The sequence below is a fragment of the Oncorhynchus mykiss genome, chromosome 2, assembly GCF_057628025.1.
Source record: "Oncorhynchus mykiss isolate SJ-2025 chromosome 2, ASM5762802v1, whole genome shotgun sequence".
Lineage (NCBI taxonomy): Eukaryota > Metazoa > Chordata > Actinopteri > Salmoniformes > Salmonidae > Oncorhynchus > Oncorhynchus mykiss.
The window spans coordinates 5,083,226-5,097,794 of NC_143023.1; the positions used below are offsets into that span (position 1 = coordinate 5,083,226).

The 14,569-nt window shown below is 40.8% G+C and overlaps 1 protein-coding gene across 1 annotated transcript in view; it reads right to left on the minus strand.

Annotated features, from left to right (window-relative positions):
• The window catches only part of LOC149984765 (tumor necrosis factor receptor superfamily member 11B-like), a 38,617-nt gene extending 24,891 nt beyond the window's left edge, over nucleotides 1–13,726 (minus strand). The window contains exon 1 of the mRNA XM_090186097.1: nucleotides 13,501–13,726. Coding sequence (XP_090042223.1) covers nucleotides 13,501–13,548 — 48 coding nt within the window. The 5' untranslated portion in view covers nucleotides 13,549–13,726. The remainder of the gene's footprint in view (nucleotides 1–13,500) is intronic.
• Between the last annotated feature and the right edge of the window lie 843 nt (nucleotides 13,727–14,569).

The following is a 14,569-nucleotide window of genomic DNA, read 5'->3' on the forward strand; positions in this document are numbered from 1 at the left end:
TATGTATAATTTGTTATTTGCTAACGTTGCCATAGAATGAGCAGCAGCAGTATAAAACCATCACCAGACCGGCTTGTTAGACGGCACATTGCTCACGCGCTACATATTAAAGGGACAGACGCCCAATTAAAGAGGAATTACACAAAACCCCCAGACAATGGTCTTCTGATGTGATGTCATCATTAACATGGACTCAGAACATCTATTGGAGTTGTTTATTAACCCTTATTTTACCAGGCATGTTGTCAGAAAACATAGTGCACTACTTTCTGTTGTACACTAAATACCAGGGGAGGAGTTGATAACATAGTACACTACTTTCTGTTGTACACTGAGGATCAGGGGAAGAGTTGCAGGAGAAGAAGAGAAGGATGTACCTATTTGAAAGTTTGAAAAAAATGAGTAGCTTGTGACATGTGTTTATTTTTTAAAGTAGCTCTCATGCTAGAAAAGGTTGGAGAACCCTGCTGTAGAGCCTACCCCGTTAACCCCTTTCAAATAGAACTGCTCATTGGTCAGAATAATCTAATCGTATTGTGATGTCACGCTGTGGCCAAAAACTCCATCCCACCTGAACAGGCTTTTTCTTTTTTTTAAAAAAAGCTCTTATACTAAAAAGGACATTATCATCATTTTCACAATTTGAGAGTGTTATTTGGACCTCGAAGTGCCGAAATGACAGGAATGAAACTGTAAAATCACTGCACTGCCCTTTTAACTCATTTGAAAGGAGACGACTGGTATTAGAAATATGGTGTAAATTCCCACGAGCCCATCCCTGCACCAATCCAATGCTTTGTGGGAAGTAGTGAACGAACGCACACATCAGTAGAAAGTAGAACTCGCCTCCAGACGTTCTAAGTTCGGTAAAAAACAAACGTCAAGCAACAAGACTACGGAGGACCAGATGTATTGTACACACACAGCCAGCCGTAAGTCTCTTTGGATAACAGAGTCGGCTATATGGTATACATCATTAGGTCTATTACAATGGAGGAGCAGAAGGCTGGAGAGCTGAGGGATGGATGGATGGAGTCAGTACTGCTGTTCAGGTGGTCTGCCTGGGGATTTCAGCTCTTCAGAGACATCAAACACACACACAGACTGACCCAGCCCTCTGCCTCTAACTAGACTGACTGCTGTAAAATCCCCCCCCCCCCCCCCCCCCCCCCATTAAAAGGCCTCAGAGGCTACATCCCCCTACATAGTGCACTACTTTAGACCAGAGCCATATGGCACCCTATTCCCTACATAGTGCACTACTTTAGACCAGAGCCCTATGGCACCCTATTCCCTACACATAGTGCACTACTTTAGACCAGAGCCCTATGGCACCCTATTCCCTACATAGTGCACTACTTTAGACCAAAGTCCTATGGGTCCTGGTCAAAAGAGTACACTAAATAGGGATTAGGGTGCTATTTGGGACACATTAGTGGGAGGCCTGGCATCAAATAGCTGTCTTGATGAAATCCTAAAACCATCAACGACCCCAGCAGCTATGAGCAGATGAGATGGGTCGGTACCCATAATACCCATATCAAATCAAATGTTATTATACAGATGATATAACATACACATACCGTGAGACATTACAACTTAATAAACCTAGGAGAATGACTAATCTGGCACGTTCAACTCTTACAATCAAATCAAATGTTATTTGTCACATGCGCCCGAATACAACAGGTGTAGTAGACCTTACAGTGAAATGCTGAATACAACAGGTGTAGTAGACCTTACAGTGAAATGCTGAATACAACAGGTGTAGTAGACCTTACAGTGAAATGCTGAATACAACAGATGTAGTAGACCTTACAGTGAAATGCTGAATACAACAGATGTAGTAGACCTTACAGTGAAATGCTGAATACAACAGGTGTAGTAGACCTTACAGTGAAATGCTGAATACAACAGGTGTAGTAGACCTTACAGTGAAATGCTGAATACAACAGGTGTAGTAGACCTTACAGTGAAATGCCGATTACAACAGATGTAGGTAGACCTTACAGTGAAATGCTGAATACAACAGGTGTAGTAGACCTTACAGTGAAATGCTGAATACAACAGATGTAGGTAGACCTTACAGTGAAATGCTGAATACAACAGGTGTAGTAGACCTTACAGTGAAATGCCGATTACAACAGGTGTAGTAGACCTTACAGTGAAATGCCGATTACAACAGATGTAGGTAGACCTTACAGTGAAATGCTGAATACAACAGATGTAGGTAGACCTTACAGTGAAATGCTGAATACAACAGGTGTAGTAGACCTTACAGTGAAATGCCGATTACAACAGGTGTAGTAGACCTTACAGTGAAATGCCGATTACAACAGGTGTAGTAGACCTTACAGTGAAATGCTGAATACAACAGGTGTAGGTAGACCTTACAGTGAAATGCTGAATACAACAGGTGTAGTAGACCTTACAGTGAAATGTTGAATACAACAGGTGTAGGTAGACCCCACAGTGAAATGCTGAATACAACAGGTGTAGTAGACCTTACAGTGAAATGCTGAATACAACAGTTGTAGTAGACCTTACAGTGAAATGCTGAATACAACAGGTGTAGTAGACCTTACAGTGAAATGCTGACTACAACAGGTGTAGTAGACCTTACAGTGAAATGCTGAATACAACAGGTGTAGTAGACCTTACAGTGAAATGCTGAATACAACAGGTGTAGTAGACCTTACAGTGAAATGCTGAATACAACAGGTGTAGGTAGACCTTACAGTGAAATGCTGAATACAACAGGTGTAGTAGACCTTACAGTGAAATGCTGAATAGAACAGGTGTAGTAGACCTTACAGTGAAATGCTGAATACAACAGGTGTAGTAGATCTTACAGTGAAATGCTGAATACAACAGGTGTAGTAGACCTTACAGTGAAATGCTGAATACAACAGGTGTAGTAGACCTTACAGTGAAATGCTGAATACAACAGGTGTAGTAGACCTTACAGTGAAATGCTGAATACAACAGGTGTAGTAGACCTTACAGTGAAATGCAGAATACAACAGGTGTAGTAGACCTTACAGTGAAATGCTGAATACAACAGGTGTAGTAGACCTTACAGTGAAATGCTGAATACAACAGGTGTAGTAGACCTTACAGTGAAATGCTGAATACAACAGGTGTTGTAGACCTTACCGTGAAATGCTGAATACAACAGGTGTTGTAGACCTCACAGTGAAATGCTGAATACAACAGGTGTAGTAGACCTTACAGTGAAATGCTGAATACAACAGGTGTAGTAGACCTTACAGTGAAATGCTGAATACAACAGATGTAGTAGACCTTACAGTGAAATACTGAATACAACAGGTGTAGTAGACCTTACAGTGAAATGCTGAATACAACAGGTGTTGTAGACCTTACAGTGAAATGCTGAATACAACAGGTGTTGTAGACCTCACAGTGAAATGCTGAATACAACAGGTGTAGTAGACCTTACAGTGAAATGCTGAATACAACAGGTGTAGTAGACCTTACAGTGAAATGCTGAATACAACAGATGTAGTAGACCTTACAGTGAAATACTGAATACAACAGGTGTTGTAGACCTTACAGTGAAATGCTGAATACAACAGGTGTAGGTAGACCTTACAGTGAAATGCTGACTGACAAGCCCTTAACCAACAATGCAGTTTAAAAAATAAATAAATAAATAAAAATAAGAATAAGTAATAAAAGTCACAAATCAACATTTGGGTCAATAAAGTCCACCAACTAACTTTTAGAAACCTGTAACAGTACACGCAAGTAGCCAAGTATTAAAGCAAAACAGTAGCAGCGATAACAGAGATTCATACAGTATGTGTAACCATGGCAGAGTATGTCATTGATCTCCATATCATTTAGTCCCAGGCTGTGTTCCACTGTCTCTGATTTATGCAGCGTTACAACTAACAGATTATAATTTATGAGCGGGAGGCCGTAGCAAGAGTTTGGCACGGTCAAGTGGCTATTTGTTAATGATTAACTAAAGATAATATAAACATTTCTGATGAATCAGAAATGATTGAAACTGAGTCTTTCTTCATCAGAAATGTTTATATTATCTTTAGTTAATCATTAACAAATAGCCACTTGACCGTGCCAAACTCTTGCTACGGCCTCCCGCTCATAAATTATAATCTGTTAGTTGTAACGCTGCATAAATCAGAGACAGTGGAACACAGCCTGGGACTAAATGTACAGTGCCTTGCGAAAGTATTCGGCCCCCTTGAACTTTGCGACCTTTTGCCACATTTCAGGCTTCAAACATAAAGATATAAAACTGTATTTTTTTGTGAACAATCAACAACAAGTGGGACACAATCATGAAGTGGAACGACATTTATTGGATATTTCAAACTTTTTTAACAAATCAAAAACTGAAAAATTGGGCGTGCAAAATTATTCAGCCCCGATAAGTTAATACTTTGTAGCGACACCTTTTGCTGCGATTACAGCTGTAAGTCGCTTGGGGTATGTCTCTATCAGTTTTGCACATCGAGAGACTGACATTTTTTCCCATTCCTCCTTGCAAAACAGCTCGAGCTCAGTGAGGTTGGATGGAGAGCATTTGTGAACAGCAGTTTTCAGTTCTTTCCACAGATTCTCGATTGGATTCAGGTCTGGACTTTGACTTGGCCATTCTAACACCTGGATATGTTTATTTTTGAACCATTCCATTGTAGATTTTGCTTTATGTTTTGGATCATTGTCTTGTTGGAAGACAACTCTCCGTCCCAGTCTCAGGTCTTTTGCAGACTCCATCAGGTTTTCTTCCAGAATGGTCCTGTATTTGGCTCCATCCATCTTCCCATCAATTTTAACCATCTTCCCTGTCCCTGCTGAAGAAAAGCAGGCCCAAACCATGATGCTGCCACCACCATGTTTGACAGTGGGGATGGTGTGTTCAGCTGTGTTGCTTTTACGCCAAACATAACGTTTTGCATTGTTGCCAAAAAGTTCAATTTTGGTTTCATCTGGCCAGAGCACCTTCTTCCACATGTTTGGTGTGTCTCCCAGGTGGCTTGTGGCAAACTTTAAACAACACTTTTTATGGATATCTTTAAGAAATGGCTTTCTTCTTGACACTCTTCCATAAAGGCCAGATTTGTGCAATATACAACTGATTGTTGTCCTATGGACAGAGTCTCCCACCTCAGTTGTAGATCTCTGCAGTTCATCCAGAGTGATCATGGGCCTCTTGGCTGCATCTCTGATCAGTCTTCTCCTTGTATGAGCTGAAAGTTTAGAGGGACGGCCAGGTCTTGGTAGATTTGCAGTGGTCTGATACTCCTTCCATTTCAATATTATCGCTTGCACAGTGCTCCTTGGGATGTTTAAAGCTTGGGAAATCTTTTTGTATCCAAATCCGGCTTTAAACTTCTTCACAACAGTATCTCGGACCTGCCTGGTGTGTTCCTTGTTCTTCATGATGCTCTCTGCGCTTTTAACGGTCCTCTGAGACTATCACAGTGCAGGTGCATTTATACGGAGACTTGATTACACACAGGTGGATTGTATTTATCATCATTAGTCATTTAGGTCAACATTGGATCATTCAGAGATACTCACTGAACTTCTGGAGAGAGTTTGCTGCACTGAAAGTAAAGGGGCTGAATAATTTTGCACGCCCAATTTTTCAGTTTTTGATTTGTTAAAAAAGTTTGAAATATCTAATAAATGTCGTTCCACTTCATGATTGTGTCCCACTTGTTGTTGATTCTTCACAAAAAAATACAGTTTTATATCTTTATGTTTGAAGCCTGAAATGTGGCAAAAGGTCGCAAAGTTCAAGGGGGCCGAATACTTTCGCAAGGCACTGTATATTCTGTTTGTTTTTAAGGATTCTTTCAATAGACATTTCCACCAACTTCCGAGTCATTTTGGAGGATGTTTAGACATACCACCTAACTCACCTGAGAACCAGGGTGAATCCCTAAACGGAAACGTGTTCCTGTAGTAATTTAGATGGCATCAGTCATGCTGTTTCCACACTACGTGACAACAACTTAAAGAGTAGAGAAAAGGATAGAGACACTGTCTCTCAGTGATTCCATGTTATTAGAGTAGAGAAAAGGATAGAGACACTGTCTCTCAGTGATTCCATGTTATTAGAGTAGAGAAAAGGATAGAGACACTGTCTCTCAGTGATTCCATGTTATTAGAGTAGAGAAAAGGATAGAGACACTGTCTCTCAGTGTTTCAATGTTATCAGAGTAGAGAAAAGGATAGAGACACTGTCTCTCAGTGATTCCATGTTAGTAGAGTAGAGAAAAGGATAGAGACACTGTCTCTCAGTGATTCCATGTTATTAGAGTAGAGAAAAGGATAGAGACACTGTCTCTCAGTGTTTCAATGTTATTAGAGTAGAGAAAAGGATAGAGACACTGTCTCTCAGTGATTCCATGTTATTAGAGTAGAGAAAAGGATAGAGACACTGTCTCTCAGTGTTTCAATGTTATTAGAGTAGAGAAAAGGATAGAGACACTGTCTCTCAGTGTTTCCATGTTATTAGAGTAGAGAAAAGGATAGAGACACTGTCTCTCAGTGTTTCCATGTTATTAGAGTAGAGAAAAGGATAGAGACACTGTCTCTCAGTGTTTCAATGTTATTAGAGTAGAGAAAAGGATAGAGACACTGTCTCTCAGTGATTCCATGTTATTAGAGTAGAGAAAAGGATAGAGACACTGTCTCTCAGTGATTCCATGTTAGTAGAGTAGAGAAAAGGATAGAGACACTGTCTCTCAGTGATTCCATGTTATTAGAGTAGAGAAAAGGATAGAGACACTGTCTCTCAGTGTTTCAATGTTATTAGAGTAGAGAAAAGGATAGAGACACTGTCTCTCAGTGATTCCATGTTATTAGAGTAGAGAAAAGGATAGAGACACTGTCTCTCAGTGTTTCAATGTTATTAGAGTAGAGAAAAGGATAGAGACACTGTCTCTCAGTGTTTCCATGTTATTAGAGTAGAGAAAAGGATAGAGACACTGTCTCTCAGTGTTTCCATGTTATTAGAGTAGAGAAAAGGATAGAGACACTGTCTCTCAGTGTTTCAATGTTATTAGAGTAGAGAAAAGGATAGAGACACTGTCTCTCAGTGATTCCATGTTATTAGAGTAGAGAAAAGGATAGAGACACTGTCTCTCAGTGATTCCATGTTATTAGAGTAGAGAAAAGGATAGAGACACTGTCTCTCAGTGATTCCATGTTATTAGAGTAGAGAAAAGGATAGAGACACTGTCTCTCAGTGATTCCATGTTATTAGAGTAGAGAAAAGGATAGAGACACTGTCTCTCAGTGTTTCAATGTTATTAGAGTAGAGAAAGGGATAGAGACACTGTCTCTCAGTGTTTCAATGTTATTAGAGTAGAGAAAAGGATAGAGACACTGTCTCTCAGTGTTTCCATGTTATTAGAGTAGAGAAAATGATAGAGACACTGTCTCTCAGTGTTTCCATGTTATTAGAGTAGAGAAAAGGATAGAGACACTGTCTCTCAGTGATTCCATGTTATTAGAGTAGAGAAAAGGATAGAGACACTGTCTCTCAGTGTTACAATGTTATTAGAGTAGAGAAAGGGATAGAGACACTGTCTCTCAGTGTTTCAATGTTATTAGAGTAGAGAAAAGGATAGAGACACTGTCTCTCAGTGTTTCAATGTTATTAGAGTAGAGAAAAGGATAGAGACACTGTCTCTCAGTGATTCCATGTTATTAGAGTAGAGAAAAGGATAGAGACACTGTCTCTCAGTGTTTCAATGTTATTAGAGTAGAGAAAAGGATAGAGACACTGTCTCTCAGTGTTTCAATGTTATTAGAGTAGAGAAAAGGATAGAGACACTGTCTCTCAGTGTTTCAATGTTATTAGAGTAGAGAAAATGATAGAGACACTGTCTCTCAGTGATTCCATGTTATTAGAGTAGAGAAAAGGATAGAGACACTGTCTCTCAGTGATTCCATGTTATTAGAGTAGAGAAAAGGATAGAGACACTGTCTCTCAGTGATTCCATGTTTAGTAGAGTAGAGAAAAGGATAGAGACACTGTCTCTCAGTGATTCCATGTTATTAGAGTAGAGAAAAGGATAGAGACACTGTCTCTCAGTGTTTCAATGTTATTAGAGTAGAGAAAAGGATAGAGACACTGTCTCTCAGTGATTCCATGTTATTAGAGTAGAGAAAAGGATAGAGACACTGTCTCTCAGTGTTTCAATGTTATTAGAGTAGAGAAAAGGATAGAGACACTGTCTCTCAGTGTTTCCATGTTATTAGAGTAGAGAAAAGGATAGAGACACTGTCTCTCAGTGTTTCCATGTTATTAGAGTAGAGAAAAGGATAGAGACACTGTCTCTCAGTGTTTCAATGTTATTAGAGTAGAGAAAAGGATAGAGACACTGTCTCTCAGTGATTCCATGTTATTAGAGTAGAGAAAAGGATAGAGACACTGTCTCTCAGTGATTCCATGTTAGTAGAGTAGAGAAAAGGATAGAGACACTGTCTCTCAGTGATTCCATGTTATTAGAGTAGAGAAAAGGATAGAGACACTGTCTCTCAGTGTTTCAATGTTATTAGAGTAGAGAAAAGGATAGAGACACTGTCTCTCAGTGATTCCATGTTATTAGAGTAGAGAAAAGGATAGAGACACTGTCTCTCAGTGTTTCAATGTTATTAGAGTAGAGAAAAGGATAGAGACACTGTCTCTCAGTGTTTCCATGTTATTAGAGTAGAGAAAAGGATAGAGACACTGTCTCTCAGTGTTTCCATGTTATTAGAGTAGAGAAAAGGATAGAGACACTGTCTCTCAGTGTTTCAATGTTATTAGAGTAGAGAAAAGGATAGAGACACTGTCTCTCAGTGATTCCATGTTATTAGAGTAGAGAAAAGGATAGAGACACTGTCTCTCAGTGATTCCATGTTATTAGAGTAGAGAAAAGGATAGAGACACTGTCTCTCAGTGATTCCATGTTATTAGAGTAGAGAAAAGGATAGAGACACTGTCTCTCAGTGATTCCATGTTATTAGAGTAGAGAAAAGGATAGAGACACTGTCTCTCAGTGTTTCAATGTTATTAGAGTAGAGAAAGGGATAGAGACACTGTCTCTCAGTGTTTCAATGTTATTAGAGTAGAGAAAAGGATAGAGACACTGTCTCTCAGTGTTTCCATGTTATTAGAGTAGAGAAAATGATAGAGACACTGTCTCTCAGTGTTTCCATGTTATTAGAGTAGAGAAAAGGATAGAGACACTGTCTCTCAGTGATTCCATGTTATTAGAGTAGAGAAAAGGATAGAGACACTGTCTCTCAGTGTTACAATGTTATTAGAGTAGAGAAAGGGATAGAGACACTGTCTCTCAGTGTTTCAATGTTATTAGAGTAGAGAAAAGGATAGAGACACTGTCTCTCAGTGTTTCAATGTTATTAGAGTAGAGAAAAGGATAGAGACACTGTCTCTCAGTGATTCCATGTTATTAGAGTAGAGAAAAGGATAGAGACACTGTCTCTCAGTGTTTCAATGTTATTAGAGTAGAGAAAAGGATAGAGACACTGTCTCTCAGTGTTTCAATGTTATTAGAGTAGAGAAAAGGATAGAGACACTGTCTCTCAGTGTTTCAATGTTATTAGAGTAGAGAAAATGATAGAGACACTGTCTCTCAGTGATTCCATGTTATTAGAGTAGAGAAAAGGATAGAGACACTGTCTCTCAGTGATTCCATGTTATTAGAGTAGAGAAAAGGATAGAGACACTGTCTCTCAGTGTTCCCATGTTAGTAGAGTAGAGAAAAGGATAGAGACACTGTCTCTCAGTGATTCCATGTTATTAGAGTAGAGAAAAGGATAGAGACACTGTCTCTCAGTGATTCCATGTTAGTAGAGTAGAGAAAAGGATAGAGACACTGTCTCTCAGTGTTTCAATGTTATTAGAGTAGAGAAAAGGATAGAGACACTGTCTCTCAGTGTTTCAATGTTATTAGAGTAGAGAAAAGGATAGAGACACTGTCTCTCAGTGATTCCATGTTATTAGAGTAGAGAAAAGGATAGAGACACTGTCTCTCAGTGATTCCATGTTATTAGAGTAGAGAAAAGGATAGAGACACTGTCTCTCAGTGATTCCATGTTTAGTAGAGTAGAGAAAAGGATAGAGACACTGTCTCTCAGTGTTTCAATGTTATTAGAGTAGAGAAAAGGATAGAGACACTGTCTCTCAGTGATTCCATGTTATTAGAGTAGAGAAAAGGATAGAGACACTGTCTCTCAGTGTTTCCATGTTAGTAGAGTAGAGAAAAGGATAGAGACACTGTCTCTCAGTGTTTCCATGTTATTAGAGTAGAGAAAGGGATAGAGACACTGTCTCTCAGTGATTCCATGTTAGTAGAGTAGAGAAAAGGATAGAGACACTGTCTCTCAGTGTTTCAATGTTATCAGAGTAGAGAAAAGGATAGAGACACTGTCGCTCAGTGTTTCCATGTTATTAGAGTAGAGAAAAGGATAGAGACACTGTCTCTCAGTGATTCCATGTTAGTAGAGTAGATAAAAGGATAGAGACACTGTCTCTCAGTGATTCCATGTTAGTAGAGTAGAGAAAAGGATAGAGACACTGTCTCTCAGTGTTTCCATGTTAGTAGAGTAGAGAAAAGGATAGAGACACTGTCTCTCAGTGATTCCATGTTAGTAGAGTAGAGAAAAGGATAGAGACACTGTCTCTCAGTGATTCCATGTTATTAGAGTAGAGAAAAGGATAGAGACACTGTCTCTCAGTGTTCCCATGTTAGTAGAGTAGAGAAAAGGATAGAGACACTGTCTCTCAGTGTTTCCATGTTAGTAGAGTAGAGAAAAGGATAGAGACACTGTCTCTCAGTGTTCCCATGTTAGTAGAGTAGACCGGTATGACAGAAACACTACTGACTGCATCACTACTACTGTTGATGTAAAAGAGGAAGTTACTGTAGTCTCTGTAAAGAAGCTTCCCTTCAGGATTATGTGTTCCTTTCTTAATAAACATTAGGTGGTGTGTGTGTGTGTGTGTGTGTGTGTCTGTGTGTAAAGCCTCAGTATTTGACAACAAAAAAAAAGATTTGTGTTTATTCTGCAGGGCGTTATAGGGTGACCTTTTGACACATTTCTCTCTGTCTCTCTGTCACCTCGTGAACGGCTCATTTTGGGGAAGTTGTCTGTAACAGACGCCACCGAGTGCAGACGCCACCGAGTGCAGACACCACCGGGGGCAGAGCATAAAGATAAAGAGTTAAAAGATAACAAGCCACATGTAGAACAATCCACATAGAAGAATAGCTCCCTGGCTCTGCTTTCAAATTAATATCACCTGCATTCATTTACACAGAAGGCAATTGTAGCCTATCATATCAGACACAATGTGTATCTGTGTTTCAATCATTTAACACACACACACACACACACACACGACATAAAGAGTTCAATGAAAATAGAATAAGTTTATTTTCATACAAGTTCTCTACTGGTTTTTTATCTGATACAGATCTCAACATGGACATATGCAAACCCCTTTATGAGGCCCAGATAGGAAGGACACCATGCAAAACACATCAAAGGAAACAACTGTGCTTTCTGTACCAAAACAGAGAGGTGAGAACTAACACTACCACCAGTGTAATATCCTATAGCATTATTATGGCACATCATCGCCTGACTACTAACACACCGGTGGGTCAGAAGCAGGCACTGTTAGGACAAATTCTCACAGCAGTCACTCACTATCTATGGAATCTTGATTCACTTCACATTGGTCCTACAGGAAATAAAAACATAACCTACATCTCAATTCCATTAGCCTAGTGGGGCGGCAGGTAACCTAGCGGTTAGAGTGTAGGGACGGCAGGGAACCTAGTGGTTAGAGTGGAGGGACGGCAGGTAACCTAGTGGTTAGAGTGTAGGGACAGGCAGGTAGCCTAGTGGTTAGAGTGTAGGGATGGCAGGTAGCCTTGTGGTTAGAGTGTAGGGACAGGCAGGTAGCCTAGTGGTTAGAGTGTAGGGACGGCAGGTAGCCTAGTGGTTAGAGTGTAGGGACGGCAGGTAGCCTAGTGGTTAGAGTGGAGGGACGGCAGGTAGCCTAGTGGTTAGAGTGTAGGGACGGCAGGTAGCCTAGTGGTTAGAGTGGAGGGGCGGCAGGTAGCCTAGTGGTTAGAGTGGAGGGATGGCAGGTAGCCTAGTGGTTAGAGTGTAGGGACGGCAGGTAGCCTAGTGGTTAGAGTGTAGGGACGGCAGGTAGCCTAGTGGTTAGAGTGGAGGGGCGGCAGGTAGCCTAGTGGTTAGAGTGTAGGGGCGGCAGGTAGCCTAGTGGTTAGAGTGTAGGGACGGCAGGTAGCCTAGTGGTTAGAGTGTAGGGACGGCAGGTAGCCTAGTGGTTAGAGTGTAGGGGCGGCAGGTAGCCTAGTGGTTAGAGTGTAGGGACGGCAGGTAGCCTAGTGGTTAGAGTGGAGGGGCGGCAGGTAGCCTAGTGGTTAGAGTGTAGGGGCGGCAGGTAGCCTAGTGGTTAGAGTGTAGGGACGGCAGGTAGCCTAGTGGTTAGAGTGGAGGGACGGCAGGTAGACTAGTGGTTAGAGTGGAGGGATGGCAGGTAGCCTAGTGGTTAGAGTGTAGGGACGGCAGGTAGCCTAGTGGTTAGAGCGTTGGGCCAGGAACCGAAAGGTTGCAATATTGAATCCCCGAGCTGAGAAGGTAAAAGTCGTTCTGCCCCCAAAAACAAGGCAGTTTACTCACAGTTCCTAGGCCGTCATTGAAAATAAGAATTTGTTCTTAACTGACTTGCCTAGTTAAAAAAAAAAAAAAAAATGTAAATAGAAAATGGACTTATTGTCACGTTTCATGCATGTCGCACAAATAAAAATGAATACTGATGCAGTTCATGGTTCCTTTTTAGGATTGGTTTAGGAAAATTACACATGGAATGTGTAGGGGTGGGAACCATCTCTAACCAACAAGTTATGCAAATTCAGCCTGAAACAAATTGAGTCATGACGGAGAGAGTTGAAAATACAATACACACCTATGTCAGGAGAGTCATGTGGTCGAGAAATATTGCAGCATGTTGGTGTTTAGGCTCTATGAAGCCGGTACTATTTATAACAGTCATTGACGCATAAACATTATCGACTTAGTTTACATTAAAATATGAAATATGTAAAATACCTTTGATCAAAACTTTCGTCCATACAACGAGGTTTCAAAACAATCACAGTTAGAAACGTCTAATTTCTACTAATATTAGACTCCCCTTCACCAAAGACAAAGAGCTACAATTTCTATAATCAAAGATGATTTAAACACAGAATAGACCTACCTCTACCTGTGCTGCGTTTTGATGAAGGAGCGCGTCGCATCGAATATAACCGGGATGTATCGTTCATCTGCACACTGTTCTAATCTCACAATTCACTCGTTGGAATAATCTATTCAATCGTTAGAATGAGCCCCTTCGCCAAACATAGTCCACGGAGAATATAAACAACGTGAAGGTAAAATACTCACCACGTGTAATTTCATTGCTGGCTGTGGTCTCATAATGTTAGCGCTCATCTCCGTCTCCTCTGTAGTAGAAATCCGTTAGGACGAGACGAGGCTGTTTCCATACTTATACTTAGGAAGTGTGCCCACCCACTTTGGTGGCATTACGACTAGCGGGCTTCTTCGCTTTGCCTTCTTACAGCATTTCTCCTTAAAATAAATGCATACTTGCTATGATTGCGTCATCACTTACGTAGACTATAGAGGCAGTTTGTTTTACTCCACCTATGGTTTAGCACTGGAAATAAAATGAATATTTACAATTTGATGTATAATGCCGTTAACTCATATGAACAATAGCCTTTTAAGTTATTTAAAAAAATAGTTATTAAAATAATGAAATGAACAAAGGAGGGCATTGATCATTCTTGCCTAATGCCTATACTGCCAAATGTTTAGGTTGTTATTGTCTCCTTCCTGGATGGGGACGACGAGGTATTGGTTCAAAGAGAGGTTGGGTGATGAGGTATTGGTCCAGAGAGAGGTTAGGTGACCAGGTATTGGTTCAGAGAGAGGTTGGGTGATGAGGTATTGATCCAGAGAGAGATTGGGTGATCTGGTATTGGTCCAGAGAGAGGTTGGGTGATGAGGTATTGATCCAGAGAGAGGTTGGGTGATGAGGTATTGATCCAGAGAGAGGTTGGGTGACGAGGTATTGGTTCAGAGAGAGGTTGGGTGATGAGGTATTGGTCCAGAGAGAGGTTGGGTGACCAGGTATTGGTTCAGAGAGAGGTTGGGTGACCAGGTATTGGTTCAGAGAGAGGTTGGGTGATGAGGTATTGGTCCAGAGAGAGGTTGGGTGATCAGGTATTGGTTCAGAGAGAGGTTGGGTGATCAGGTATTGGTTCAGAGAGAGGTTAGGTGATGAGGTATTGGTTCAGAGAGAGGTTGGGTGACCAGGTATTGGTTCAGAGAGAGGTTGGGTGACCAGGTATTGGTTCAGAGAGAGGTTGGGTGACCAGGTATTGGTTCAGAGAGAGGTTGGGTGATCAGGTATTGGTTCAGAGAGAGGTTGGGTGATGAGGTATTGGTT